The sequence below is a fragment of the Neoarius graeffei genome, chromosome 12 (assembly GCF_027579695.1).
Source record: "Neoarius graeffei isolate fNeoGra1 chromosome 12, fNeoGra1.pri, whole genome shotgun sequence".
NCBI lineage: Eukaryota > Metazoa > Chordata > Actinopteri > Siluriformes > Ariidae > Neoarius > Neoarius graeffei.
The window spans coordinates 2055716-2070289 of NC_083580.1; the positions used below are offsets into that span (position 1 = coordinate 2055716).

Sequence of the window (14574 nt, forward strand, 5' to 3'; positions counted from 1 at the left end):
ATAATTATTTGGCGAATAATTGTTAAACGTAATAGTGCCAGAAATAATTGTTTTGAACATGTGTGTTTCTTACACATTTGCCAAATTAGTAGTCACCATTTGTCAATAATGTTTATTATAATGCAGCTTATTCCTGTTATTATTTTTTTAATTCTTCAAGAGCAGTTATTAAATGAAGCTTCATGTGCCCAGCTCAGTTTGTCTCATGAACAGAAATTTCACACAATTCATGACATTCAGGAAGGAACGACTTCCCTTTGTTCCAAAAGTGTTGGAGCAATATCTCCTCTAATGGACAATCCAAAAAATTCATTATTTTTGTGTGATTTTTAACAATTTTCAGCTCTTTCACATCTTCCATCCATCCATTATCTGTAGCCGCTTATCCTGTTCTACAGGGTTGCAGGCGAGCTGGAGCCTATCCCAGCTGACTACGGGCGAAAGGCGGGGTTCACCCTGGACAAGTTGCCAGGTCATCACAGGGCTGACACATAGACACAGACAACCATTCACACTCACATTCACACCTACGCTCAATTTAGAGTCACCAGTTAACCTAACCTGCATGTCTTTGGACTGTGGGGGAAACCGGAGCACCCGGAGGAAACCCACGCGGACACGGGGAGAACATGCAAACTCCACACAGAAAGGCCCTCGCCGGCCACGGGGCTCGAACCCGGACCTTCTTGCTGTGAGGCGACAGTGATAACCACTACACCACCGTGCCTCCCTCTTTCACATCTTAGTTTACTTTAAGAAAAATTAAGTCATAACCATACAGTTGTTTTCAGGTGTTTTAAATGCTACTTGAGAAATTTTTATATCTTTAGAGAAGCCAAATATGTGTTGCTTCCTGCATACATTTTTTTTCTGACCTGATACAGTTGAGTTGCACAGATGAATGCTCTGAAGAAGGAAGTAGGAAGTTGAAGCAAGTCCTGAATTCCTAAACTTTCTCATGATATTTCCCACACAGACAAATATTTAAAAAATTTCAGTACCTCATTAGCATTAAATTAGCATTAATGCTGCCGGTTCTTAGCTTATTTTTCCACTCTCAAGTCTAAATGGTGAGCTTGAAAACAGAAGTTTCAGATGCTCTGGAGTGAGTTGGACAAAGGATGCTGAGGTTGATTTGACTTTAACCAGTGGAGGGTTGGCCATTGTTTTCTCTGGCATCATTCTGGAGTTGATGGCTCCAATCTGGGCTGCATCTTTACTGTTTCCTGGGGATTTGAGGCCTGGTTGTTCGGGAATCCTTACAGTAGCAGGTGGAACTTGCTTGCTGCACATTTGTTGCTCCTGAAACCCTCCTTGATGGGATTTAAGGTGAGAAATGGGATTATGAAAAGGAAACTTGGCAGGTTCAGGTGTTTGCAAGGGCTTCACAGCAAATTGCTTGCTCTCAGGTGCCTGTTGTTCCTGAGCACTCTTGTTAGCATTCATGCTGATGTCAATCTTGTTGACATTTCTCACTTGGTTCTTCAGGCTCAGATCTGCAGGTTGATCAGCATGAGTTACAGAGGTCATTCTTTCAGCTACTGATGGAGTTTCATTGGGCTTGGATCGTGGTAGATTATGTTGATTAGATGCCATGTTCAAAACAAGACCTTCCTTGATCAAATTCTGGAGCAGAGAGAAAGGGATTTGGATCTCCATTCCTGCATATGGGTCTAATGGTAAAGTGGGGTTTATGAGTCCTGGGCTGGGCTGAGATGTGGTAGAGGAGCCTGATTTGGACACTGGGACTTGTAAAGTTTGTTGTGGTGTGTGTTTGGTTTGGATTGTGCTGGCATAATTTGGCCTATAAGAAGGAGGAGGAGGAGAGCTTGGAGCCATTTCCCACCTGTTTGGACTGCTGGAGCAAGAAGATGTGAGGTTGATCACATGTGCTTCATCCTTGGTAGTCTGACTGATGACTTCTTGTGCAGGAGGTTGAGCGTCACAGATTCCTGACTGATTGCCTTGTTGAAGTGGTGGGGCTTCATTTAAAAACTTGGGTTCCTTCTTTTTAGTGGCAGGGGACGTGAAAGATGATGGCATGTTGCTGGATGTCTCCGGTCTGCCCTGTTTCTTGCTGAGGTTCAGAGGCTCCGTCCATCCTGAGGATGATTTGTACTCCTGAGCGAGGTGACGCAGGAACTCCAATGATTGTTTAACGTTTCCCGTCTCCGCTGGTGAAGGAGGGTTGTAGGACATCATGGGCTGACTGTAGAGCGGAAAGTTGAGGGATGGGACGGAGGGCAGGGACATGGCCAAGTAGCTTGGTAGAGATATGGGTCCAGGTGGGAGGTACTGTAAGAAAAACAAGTGTGTGAATGAAAAGAGAAGATATAAACAGATGAGGAAATGTAGAGCCACTTTCTGATTTTAATGAGTAGATAAATATGTGAATCATATTTATTGAAGTACATGAATTAATATTTATATTTTTGCTTTACTTATTGTATTTAATTTTATATTACTTTTTTCTATTCAGTAATTTAGTTAATTATATGTTTAATTATTTATTCATTCAACAGTAATAATAATAATAATAATCGCATATATAGTTCATTATATAAATTACAGAACAAATAAATAAATAAATATTTGATATATTGAAATCGGCACATTAACAAATTAGTTAAATTATGAATTACCAATCAATTTATTTAATTGGCAGATGAAGGAAATAAGGACTAGGTAAATAATTTTAATAATTACTGAAGTCAAATTAAATTAATGAATCAGAAAAGCAATTTATGTTCATATTAATTGTGTATTTTGTAAATATTTCATATCCTGTGCAAAATACTGTACGAAATGCGAGTTGAAAAGTTGTTGATGGGTAGACAGGTAGATAGGTCATTTTTAAAATTAACAATAATGTTTTTATGTTTTATTCATTTATAAGCTCTAATTATCATAACTGTCGCACCATCCTTGCCTTGTTTTGAAATAAATGCGATGATTATTGTCTGAAATTATTACTAATTAAAAAAAAAAAGTTAAACTTGTGCCATCAGGACTAGAGTTCCCTGAGTCAGGCAGTTCCACAGTGCTATAGTACAGAGAGTGTGTGTGTGTGTGTGTACCTGATTAAAGTGGTTTGAGTGTGTGAAGTTTGCTCGTTTGGAGCTGTGCTGGTACTCATCATCACTGTGGAAGCGTTTGCGCTGCCGAGGCAGTGTGATGGGAATCTCATCTCCATATCCGGCTAAGTGATACTCATACGGAAGAAGGAGTCTGGAGACAGGAAGAACAGATTTAATAAGCAAAGGCACAAAGAGATTAAATTTAATCTCTGTAATCTCTCACTGGTCTCACTTTTCATAGTGTCGACGTGTGCATGTAGCTGCGCTGGTACTGCGAGGGTTTCCTCCCAAAATGTTGTACACTTTTTTCCAGAGCTGCTGTGCAGTCACCTATCAAATCAATCACACACACACACACACACACACACACACAGAGCTGTAAACATTCACAATCATTACACATCATACATCTTGATTATAAGGTTCTAAATCTGCATCGAATTCAGTGAAAGCTGTCTGTGGCAGTGTTCTGCTCCAGATACACCATCTGATTTACTAAAATTTACTAAAACATTTCTTTTTGTTCACTTGCTGTTCTATACAGTACATGTATCATTTCCCTGACTACATGGACCCCCAGTCACTCTCCGAACCAAGAACAACAGAAAAATGGACAGGATTAATATACAGCTCTGTGCAAAAGTCTGAGGCACGTGTAAAGAAATGCTGTCGACAAAAAATGGCTTAAAAATAATGAAATTAAATGTTTCAACATTAAAAAATACTATAAACAGTAATCAGTGAGCCATAATAAATGAAACAAAGTCAATATTTGATGTGAGATATTTGCTTTAAAAAAATCCGTCTCAGGTCCAGTGAGTGCAGTTTTATGTGGAAATGATCTGTAGGTTTTCCTGAGCATCTTACAGAACCAGCCACAGTTCTTCTGGACACTTTGACTGTCACACTCGCCTCTTCGTTTTACACCAAAACCCATCAGCCTTCATTATGGTTTCTTTTTTCATCTGAAAAGTGCTCTCTCTTATGGAATATGATGCTCAGATACAAACATTTTTTCTGTAACATTTAATTTTGTGCTGGAAAAAAACGAACGTTTGGACTCTAAAAGGTTTTTTACTGACTCGATAGTGTAGAAGTCATAAATATCTTCAAACTTTTTTTTTGTATTTGTTTTTTTGTGTTCAGCTGACTACATACGAATCTGTCTGATGTTCCAGATAAAATTATATACGGTATCAGTCAAAATTCTGGACACACCTTCTAGTTCAATGTTTGTTCCTTATTTTTATGAATTAAAACTCACTTCATGTCTTAAAGTAATGATGGATGTCGTTTCTCTTTACTTAGTTGTTCGGTTCTTGACATAATACTGTATGGATTACTGCAGTTGTGGTGTGGAACAGGGATATTTACTGTATTGTTATTATTTACTGTTTGATCTCCAACGCATTAAGAAGGGCAGAAACTTGTCCACTAATTAACTTTTGATGAGACACACCTGTTAATTGAAAAGCATTCAAAGCTGCTTAAGAGAATGCCAATAGTGTGCAAAGTGTCATCAAGGGAAACACTGGATACGCTGAAGAATCTAAAATATCAAACATAGATTTTTTTTTAAATTTTTTTGTTTACCACATAATTCTGTATAGGTTCCAGATGTTATTTCATAGTTTTGATGTTTCAGTGCTGTTCTACAGTGTAGAAAATCGTCACAATACAGAAACACCTCTGAATGAGTAGAGTAGGGGTGTACAAACTTTTTTGACTGGTACTGTAAATTATTTGAGGTTCTCAAATTTTTTGGGAGTAAGAGTATTTCAGCAGATGCCTGGTACAAATTCAATTTATTTTGTAATTTAATTATTTTATTTTTTTAAAATATAATCCAGTCATTACAATATTATGCTATTTATTGGATCTATGGAGATTTTTATTCCCACAACACATTTTTATTCACACTATCATTAGATTTAGAGTAGAGTGGGGGAAAAAGCCCCCGTGGGGTAATACGCCCCCGGCCTGTTTTACCCAAAATAACCACCAGATGGCGCAAAGTTACATTTCTATTGTTGCTATGGACTGGCTTGACAACGGGGATATACAAATATCCACTGTGGATCGCATATCAGCAACGCAGCGGAGAGAAATCAAATTTCATGGTAAGTGATATAATTTTCAGATATCAGTAAAACTGTATTTAGATAGCTGCTATTTCGTCAGATATCACAGCTGTGTATGTGGTATGAGTAGACAAGTCAGTACGTTAAAAAAATACATTAGATATAAAAAGTTGAATCACATTTTGAAAGTAAGACCCTTTTTTGTAAAAGTGTAGTCTGTGGGGTAAAATGCCCCCTTAATGGCGGGGTAAATGGCCCCCAGGGGGCATCGTTTCCTTTTATCATAATTACTGTATTTCATACATTTCTGAATAGCAGATACATAGTTTTTAATAACATCTCGCTTACCTGGTTGAGTAAAGCAAGTAATTTGAACTTAATATTAAAAATAATTGAAATTAAAAAAAAATTTAAATTAAAATGCAAAATATAATAAAATAATGCATCTATTCATTAATTCAGGGATATTTTCTTGTTTCTTTCACATTATAGGCTTAAGTAAACACTTTTGCTATCCAAACAGCTTTTTTTGAGTGAGGGGGCCTATTGCTCCACCTCAGGGGGCCTTTTACCCCACTGGGGGGGTAAAAGGCCCCCTTGGCACAATGTTTGTTTTTGTTAAAAAAAAAATTTAAGTATTTAACTTTAGGCAAACTTTAGGTGGCATTATTGTTCATGTCACTGTTGTCAAAAACTATGATTAAAACTAAACACATGGTTCATTTCAACTTGGAGAGAAACTGAATTTTCCTTAAGGGGGGCTTTTTCCCCCACTTTACTCTAAGATCAATTTAATGTAATAACTATTACAAACTCGGTTATAAATATCACTTTGATCGTTGTGGTTTGTGATTTCAGCCACTGTGACAAAATCAATAACTTATATCCCTTCAGTACGATACAGCACAGAGATAAACGAGTAGCTTTACTTTATTATAACTGTTGTTGTTGTTTTAAATCATATCTGACCACTTATTGCATCCCATTAACCAGGATGTCAGAATGTTTCAGTAAGGTGTGATATGATATCATTAGACATGGCACAGATCTGATATCCCGTATCGGTATCGGGGCAGTACCAGCAAACAGTGTTGGATCAGATATCAGACCCTGTAACAAGTCTCAAAGATTGGACTCGGATTTAATTTTTTTCTTTTGTTAGGACTGATTTGATTATATTTATACTTTTTTATATCTACTACATTCCCAGTGTACTCAGTGTTTGTGTGAGTTGTGGCAACAGTGAAGTGTTTCAGTAAAGGAAAAAAGCATTTTTAAACCGATATTATTTTGGACTCGGTATCGACTGATGCTCATGGTATCGTGCAGTGGTCAGTAGACACCGTACAGTCAGGATCAGGAGCGACTTCATCAGGAACCGCAGGGACTTTAGAGTTTATAAACAAACACTTCAGTGTTATTTGTAATTGGGGTGAATGAGCTGGTGTTTACCTGGTGATATCCTCCCAGATCCATCACTGCTTTAAACATCAGGTAAAGATTAACTACAGCAGGAGAGAAAACACACACACAATACATTAAGATCTTTATCACTCTCATCTCATCTCATTATCTGTAGCCACTTTATCCTGTTCTACAGGGTCGCAGGCGAGCTGGAGCCTATCCCAGCTGACTACGGGCGAAAGGCGGGGTTCACCCTGGACAAGTCGCCAGGTCATCACAGGGCTGACACATAGACACAGACAACCATTCACACTCACATTCACACCTACGCTCAATTTAGAGTCACCAGTTAACCTAACCTGCATGTCTTTGGACTGTGGGGGAAACCGGAGCACCCGGAGGAAACCCACGCGGACACGGGGAGAACATGCAAACTCCACACAGAAAGGCCCTCGCCGGCCACGGGGCTCGAACCCGGACCTTCTTGCTGTGAGGCGACAGCGCTAACCACTACACCACCGTGCCGCCCACTTTATTACTCTTTCTGCCTTTATTTCCTTTAGTTCTTTCACATCTTGATTCTCTCTCTCTCTCTCTCTCTCTCTCTCTCTCTCTGTCAGTCCATCCATCCATCCATCCATCCATCCATCCATCCATCCATATCTCTCTCTCCTTTATTTATTTCACATCTTGATTCTCTCTCTTTCCATCCATCTCTCTCTCTGTCTGTCCATCCATCTCTCTCTCTATCTCTCTGTCTGTACATCCATCTCTCTCCATCCATCCATCCATCTCTCTCTCTGTCATTATTTCCTTTATTTCTTTCACATCTTGATTCACTCTTTCTCTTATCCATCTCTCTCTCGGTTTGTCCATCCATCTCTCTTTCTATCTCTCTCTCTGTCTGTACATCCATCTCTCTATTTCTCTCTCTGTCTGTACATCCATCTCTCTATCTATCTCTCTCTGTCATCCATCTCTCTCTGTCTATCCGTCTCTCTCTCTGTCCATCCATCCATCTTGCTCTCTCTGTCTGTCTGTCTGTCTGTCTGTCCATCTCTCTTTCTCTCTCTCTCTCTCTCTCTCTCTCTCTCTCTCTCTCTCTCTCACACACACACACACACACACACACACACACACACACACACTCACTCTGTTTAAAGCCGAGGTGAGGGATTCTCTCTATCGGCATGTCTTTCTGCTTCATGAAGGTGTAGAGGTCTTTGAGAAAGCTCTCCTCCGTCATGCTCTCTGTTTTCTCTCCATTTCTCTCCTTTTTGTCCTGCTCCATTGCTCTGGCCTGAAAATATAAAAGTGGTATAACAGTTTCCGTATTCTGTCATGAGATTATTTTAATATTTAAAGTTATTATAATGAATATAGATAATATTTTTTATTCTATTCGAACATGACTTGTCTTTATCTATCCTTTTTCAGACTGCTCCACTTTCCCACACGTCGCTGTGATCACTTAACTGCTTTCATTTCCACTGGATAATTAATCGCTCTTTATAATCTAAATCGAGCATCTGTTCATCTGGAATCATTTTATTTGGGTGATTTGCTGACATGTGTAGATTTTTGGATTGTCTGTTATCTCTGTTACTGATTTTACTTTTAATTTTTATTTCATATTGTGTTGTTTTAATTACTGTTAACAATTAAATATTGTTACTATTTTAAATCACTTAAACACTAATTTGTGTCTGCTCAAGCTTGTTGTTAAATATTTTAATTTTATTATGTTATTTTGTTGGCGGCACGGTGGTGTAGTGGTTAGCGCTGTCGCCTCACAGCAAGAAGGTCCGGGTTCGAGCCCCGTGGCCGGCGAGGGCCTTTCTGTGCGGAGTTTGCATGTTCTCCCCGTGTCCGCGTGGGTTTCCTCCGGGTGCTCCGGTTTCCCCCGCAGTCCAAAGACATGCAGGTTAGGTTAACTGGTGACTCTAAATTGAGTGTAGGTGTGAATGTGAGTATGAATGGTTGTCTGTGTCTATGTGTCAGCCCTGTGATGACCTGGCGACTTGTCCAGGGTGTACCCCGCCTTTCGCCCGTAGTCAGCTGGGATAGGCTCCAGCTTGCCTGCGACCCTGTAGAACAGGATAAAGCGGCTAGAGATGATGGATGGATGGACATTATTCTGTTCTGGTTCATGAATGTGGCCTTACATGTTGCACAATAAATAAAAATATAAATGATCTGACATGTGGATGTTAGAGCTGTGGATTTGATGTTTTAATGGAACGCAGATAATATTCCAAGCAGATAATAACGCAGTGACTCTCGGCGTCGGGTTTCAGGTCGATTTCATGTCACAGTCTAACAGGTTTGGCTGCTCAGAGTGTGTTTACAGTGTGTATATTTGATTAAATAAATGGGACAGATGTCACTCTGAAAGTTCTCCCAGAGAGCAGAACAAAGCACGTTTACAGAAGTGTGATGAGTGGTCACATTTCTGAGCTGGTGATCAAACAAGGCCTGATCCGTCAGAAACAAGGCCGCAGTGTGGCAGAAAAGTAGGAGAACAAACACAATGTGCATTGAGAACATATTTTCAGTATTTGCTGTGTCTGAAAATCAACATCCAAACGCAGGTCATGGTGTTGGAAGACGCTGCAGTACATCTCAGTACAAACATTCCACAAAAGGACTTGTTCAGTGATCTAAGATGGACAGAGGCTTACTGCAGAGCCAAACACTTTATCTCTCTCTCTCACACACACACACACACACACACACACACACACACACACACACACACACACACACAGAGTGAAGATTAATTTCTTTTCACAGATACTCAGCTCTTATTTCAGCCCTAGTCCTGTTTCCTATAATTATACCATATTTTGCTCCAGCACACACACACACACACACACACACACACGTCTGTCTCTAAGAGTCGCAGGAATTTGCTGTTGTTACCGTCATGAAATTAAAGGGGTCAAATTCGAAGGAACAAATTGTGACCTCTGTGTTTTTCTTCGTATTCTTATAATACTATACTATAAGGTCATGTGATCATTAGCTGACTAGCAACTTAATACAAGAAAAAAAGAACCTGGAGTGTTTTCTTGCTGCACTAACTCCTCTCTGAGTGTTCAATTCTCAGAAATACTATGACCTATTTGTACAAGCATTTTTGCAGTGGTTCTATAACAACAATAAATAATTATAAGTGGCTGTAAATGGACAAAAAGTACCAGGTCTCATTGTTTAATGAAATAATTGCTGAAGATAAAGAGCTTCAGTACTGTACATGCTGTTCGAGGAAACAATTAACTTCCAGGCTGTGCTTGTGTAAGCATGAGGAGATGTGTGTGTGTGTGTGTGTGTGTGTGTTACATTAAATGTAATTATAAATGGATAAAAAAAATATGTGTCATGTTTAATAGCTAGGATATTGCAATGTTTGGAAAATTGCTGTCGGATAAAAAGAATAAAACACTTTATGATGTGTTTTTTGAGGTTTTTTTATGAATTACTACGATAAATGTAACTAAAAATGGATAAAAATAGAATGTCATTTTTTAAAATTAGTGAAATACTATAATCTTTACATCTTTACAAATTGCTGCTGTAGGAAAATAATCACGTTCAGGGTGATATTTTCACAAGCAAGAGGAGATTTTTTTAAAGTAACTACAAATGGATTAAAAGTACAACATGTTTTGTAATTAATGAAATATGGCGATTTTAGGAAAATTTCTGTTGTATGATTATGAGAAGGTGAAAACGCTTCCGGGTATGCTGTTAGAGGAAAATAATCAACTCAAATTCACACATGTCGTGGCTGGTCTGAGTTAGCTTTTGGCCAAACTTGTTCTTTAATATCAGAGTTTTTTTTTTTTGTTCTTTCTTTGACGTTTAACAAATCTGTTAAAACACTTCGTGATGCAGATTGTGTAATGGGAGGAACACAGGAAATAAATAAATAAATAAATAAATAATTTGAGGAATTTTGTCCTGAGAGTAAAACTGTATTGTATTTTAAATGTACAGTTTTAAAAAAATTTAAAAAATGAATAATGCATTTTGCTCCAGTTCTACATCTCCAGAAGGTTGTGAGTTTAAATCCTACCATTGCAGAGAGCCAGTGTTGGAACTTTAGTGTTAAACATCAGCTTTATTCAATCCTGTTTTATTCGCAATTATGAGGGAGACCATTCTAAAACACACACCATTTCTGATTATTTCCATTGTGTAAGACATTCAGGATCATTCACACAAACAAAAACTTCTCTTAATCCTGAAATTTTATAGTTTTGTTCAGATTATGTTTAAACACGTGCAAGATTGTAATGTAAAAAGAAAAAATCTACACTGTAAAAAAAAATCCGTTGTTTTTGCGGAAAAACACTGGCAGCTGTGGTTGCCAGAATAATCCTGTTAAAAATACAGTGAAATGTAAACAACATTACAGAATAACTTGTACATTTCACTGGGATTCCATGTACAATTAATGATAACTAAATGTAAATTTTACAGGTATTCAATGTCAATACATAACTTAATTTTACGGATATTCATTGTACAATAAACAATGATTCAAAATGGTTACAAGCAATGACCTACTAGACAGATATTTTTTGGGGGGCTTTTTTCACCTTTATTGGATAGGACAGTGTAGAGACAGGAAATGAGCTGGAGAGAGAGACAGGGAGGGATCGGGAAATGACCTCGGGTTGGAATCGAACCCGGGTCCCCGGATTCATGGTATGGCGCCTGAGCCACGACGGTGGCCATTTTTTTATTTTTTTAACAGGGCAATGATGTAGGTGTGAATGTGAGTGTGAATGGTTGTCTGTGTCTATGTGTCAGCCCTGTGATGACCTGGCGACTTGTCCAGGGTGAACCCCGCCTTTCGCCCGTAGTCAGCTGGGATAGGCTCCAGCTCGCCTGCGACCCTGTAGAACAGGATAAAGCGGCTACAGATAATGAGATGAGATGAGATGAGATGAGGGCAATGATGTAATTTTAACTATCACATTCTGTTTTAGTATTACAGTTTGTGTTTAAACTACAACAATTTGTAAATTCTACAAAAAATATGATCAATTCAACATATTCTTACTGTTAAATTAACAGTGGTATTTGGTTAGGAGTTTTACAGTATATTGATGTAAATTACACACTGCTTCATTGTTTTTGTATTTACAGTTTTTTTATGTCATGATTTTACATAAATTCACTGTTAATTCTACGGACATTTTTTACAGTGTAAAATAGTGAAAAATGGGGAAAAGAGACCTGGAGTCACTAATATGTGAAACACAACACAAATACATGGAATTAATCTTGTGAAAAGTTTGTGTGTTAGTGTAATCAGTGTGTATTAAGGAGGAAAAAAATGTGCATTTACAGTCATTTTGCTTATATTTATTAAAAAAGGTTAATCCTCTTTCATCTTTGTTCTGATTAAATTTTAAAAAGGTGCAAGATGACCATTTAAATCATGCACGACAAAAATGTTCATGAGATGAAGCTGTTGCAGTGAGAAATTCATTCTGATGCAGTAAGTATATGTTTAATCCTGTGCTCAGGTCTCGTGTTCACGTGTGTGATTTGCGTCTGAAATCCTTAATAAAGGCGTCTGTAACGAAGCCTCGACATGAGCGTGAAACTGTGGTTCAGCACCTCTGACTCTGAAAGCCTGCAGCAGCTCCTGCTGGGAAAATATTCCTGCACTTTAACTGATGTGTGTAAAATTATATTAATTAATCGTAGAAGTAAATTCAGTGCATGATGTTATTTAATGCCTATTGTTATTGATTATAAAATCTTATTCTAAAATTTCAGCAGAATTTCACTATTAACATAATCACAGTGAAAACACAATTATTTTTATTATTATTAGGTTTCGATTGATCTCAGATTTATGTACTTTATGGTTTATGCTTCAAGATGTTATCTCCTTTGGATTATTTTGTATTGTTAATTGGATTATAAATGATCTTAAAACACATTATTGAGTTTTGTTAAGTTGCCAGTGTGAGTGTGGGGCAAAAAGCTGGAAAATGAGAGAGCTGCTCGTGTTATGTTTCAGATTTATGTTAATATTTTTTTTATAAAATTACAGAACATTGTGTTCTTTTTTATCAGAAGTGTAAGGTTGAGACATGAAAGTGTAAAAATGGTGATAAATAATGCAGACGGTTCATTTGTGTGTGAGAGATGATGATGATCACCCACGTGCAATGAACCGGTGCTGCAGGTGCTCTAGCCCCCGCCCCTTTTCTGTTTGCTGTCCAAAGTGCCCTTTTCATAGGGACTGTTTTGTTGTTTTGGGTTTTTTTTTAATATTTGTAAAAGATAAGTTAGCTCCAACATCAATATTCTCTACAATTTGACAATAATATATGAAATTATAGATTTATAAAATAACGTTTTTCTATGTAAATGCGGGCATCAATCCGTGACGTCATGCATTCAGTGCGCCTCCGTGCAGAAAGCGCCTGCAGGCGGGTGGCAGTGGGAGACGGTGCGAGGAACGGCATGGTCAGGTCACACTGAAAGTCTCCTTTCATTTCTTATCTGAACATGCTGCAATACTGTGCAGCTTAGAACACAACAGTAAATGCGTAGGGTTGTTTATCATTTAATGAAGCCGCCGAGGCTATATTTAAACCGTTTGCTCCATCCATTTCATTAACGTGGCAGATTCGGAAACTTTAGTTTGAACGACGGCGTTAATAACATATTCTAGCAGCTTCAAAAACTTAAGGCTGAATGACGACGTCCACAACATATTCTATCAAGACTATTATGTTATAGTAGCTTACACACACACAGAATGTTCAGTTGCAATTGAAATTTAGTTTTGAATAAAGTTAACTTGTGTGAAAAATTTGTTCCAAGTGCCCTTTTTTGAATGTTGAGCCCCTGCCCCTCCAAAGGTCTTTGCACGGCCCTGATGATGATGATGATGATGATGCAGTGCACTGATTTTTGCATTCATTGTGAATTCCATGTTATCTAAGGAATTACTCCATTCCAGAAGAGTTTGGTGATTTATTTATTTATTTTTTTGCCAGCTCAGAGTCACGCATGATGGATCTCCAGAACTTAAACTTATTTGACTCAGATTTGTCCAAAATTACAATATTTTAACATTCTCATTACATCCCATCACCAAGTCTCAGACCTTACCTGTGTCTTTTTAAAAAAATAAAAAATTCCTAGTTCCTCAGCAAAGATCTGCACAAATCCAGCGTATGTTGTCTTTAACGTCTCTCTCTTTCCCTCTTTCTGTCTGCCTGTGAGTGTGTTTCTGGCATGAAGTCACTGTTTCGACTGTCACACTCCAAACAGGACCAGCAGCACTTTTACCTGAATGACATCACGACATGTTAGTAATAAGACGTTGCACCTTATGTCTGCACGCGCACGTGTGCGTGCGTGGGTGTGTGTGAGAGAGAGAGAAAGAGAGAGAGATGAGGAATGCAGAGACGGACTGGTTTCACCGGTTGTAAAAACGGCTCCAGAGCACAATATTGAGAATAATTAGACTTATCTTTAATATTGCTAATTATATATTTATTTTTAAATGACTGCAATAATTGATCAACACCCTGTGTGAAAGCGAATGCATGAAATACAGAAGAGAGATAGCAGGTATGGAATGTCAATAATGATTCTTTCCAGGTTATGCAATGAAAACAAACAAACAAATAAATAAATAAATAAATGGATGGAATAGGCGGCACGGTGGTGTAGTGGTTAGCGCTGTCGCCTCACAGCAAGAAGGTCTTGGGTTCGAGCCCCGTGGCGGGCGAGGGCCTTTCTGTGTGGAGTTTGCATGTTCTCCCCGTGTCCGCGTGGGTTTCCTCCGGGTGCTCCGGTTTCCCCCACAGTCCAAAGACATGCAGGTTAGGTTAACTGGTGACTCTAAATTGAGCGTAGGTGTGAATGTGAGTGTGAATGGTTGTCTGTGTCTATGTGTCAGCCCTGTGATGACCTGGCGACTTGTCCAGGGTGAACCCCGCCTTTCGCCCGTAGTCAGCTGGGATAGGCTC

The 14574-nt window shown here is 38.5% G+C and overlaps 1 protein-coding gene across 1 annotated transcript; it reads right to left on the bottom strand.

Moving 5' to 3' along the window:
- Positions 1–587: 587 nt before the first annotated feature.
- Positions 588–13892, bottom strand: arid6 (AT-rich interaction domain 6). Its single transcript, XM_060935324.1, has 6 exons — positions 13709–13892; positions 7715–7862; positions 6611–6663; positions 3310–3407; positions 3078–3228; positions 588–2295 (listed from the first exon to the last, which is right to left on the bottom strand). Exons 2-6 carry the CDS (start codon positions 7851–7853, stop codon positions 1039–1041), a joined length of 1698 nt encoding a protein of 565 aa, XP_060791307.1. The 5' UTR covers positions 7854–7862; positions 13709–13892; the 3' UTR covers positions 588–1038.
- Between the last annotated feature and the right edge of the window lie 682 nt (positions 13893–14574).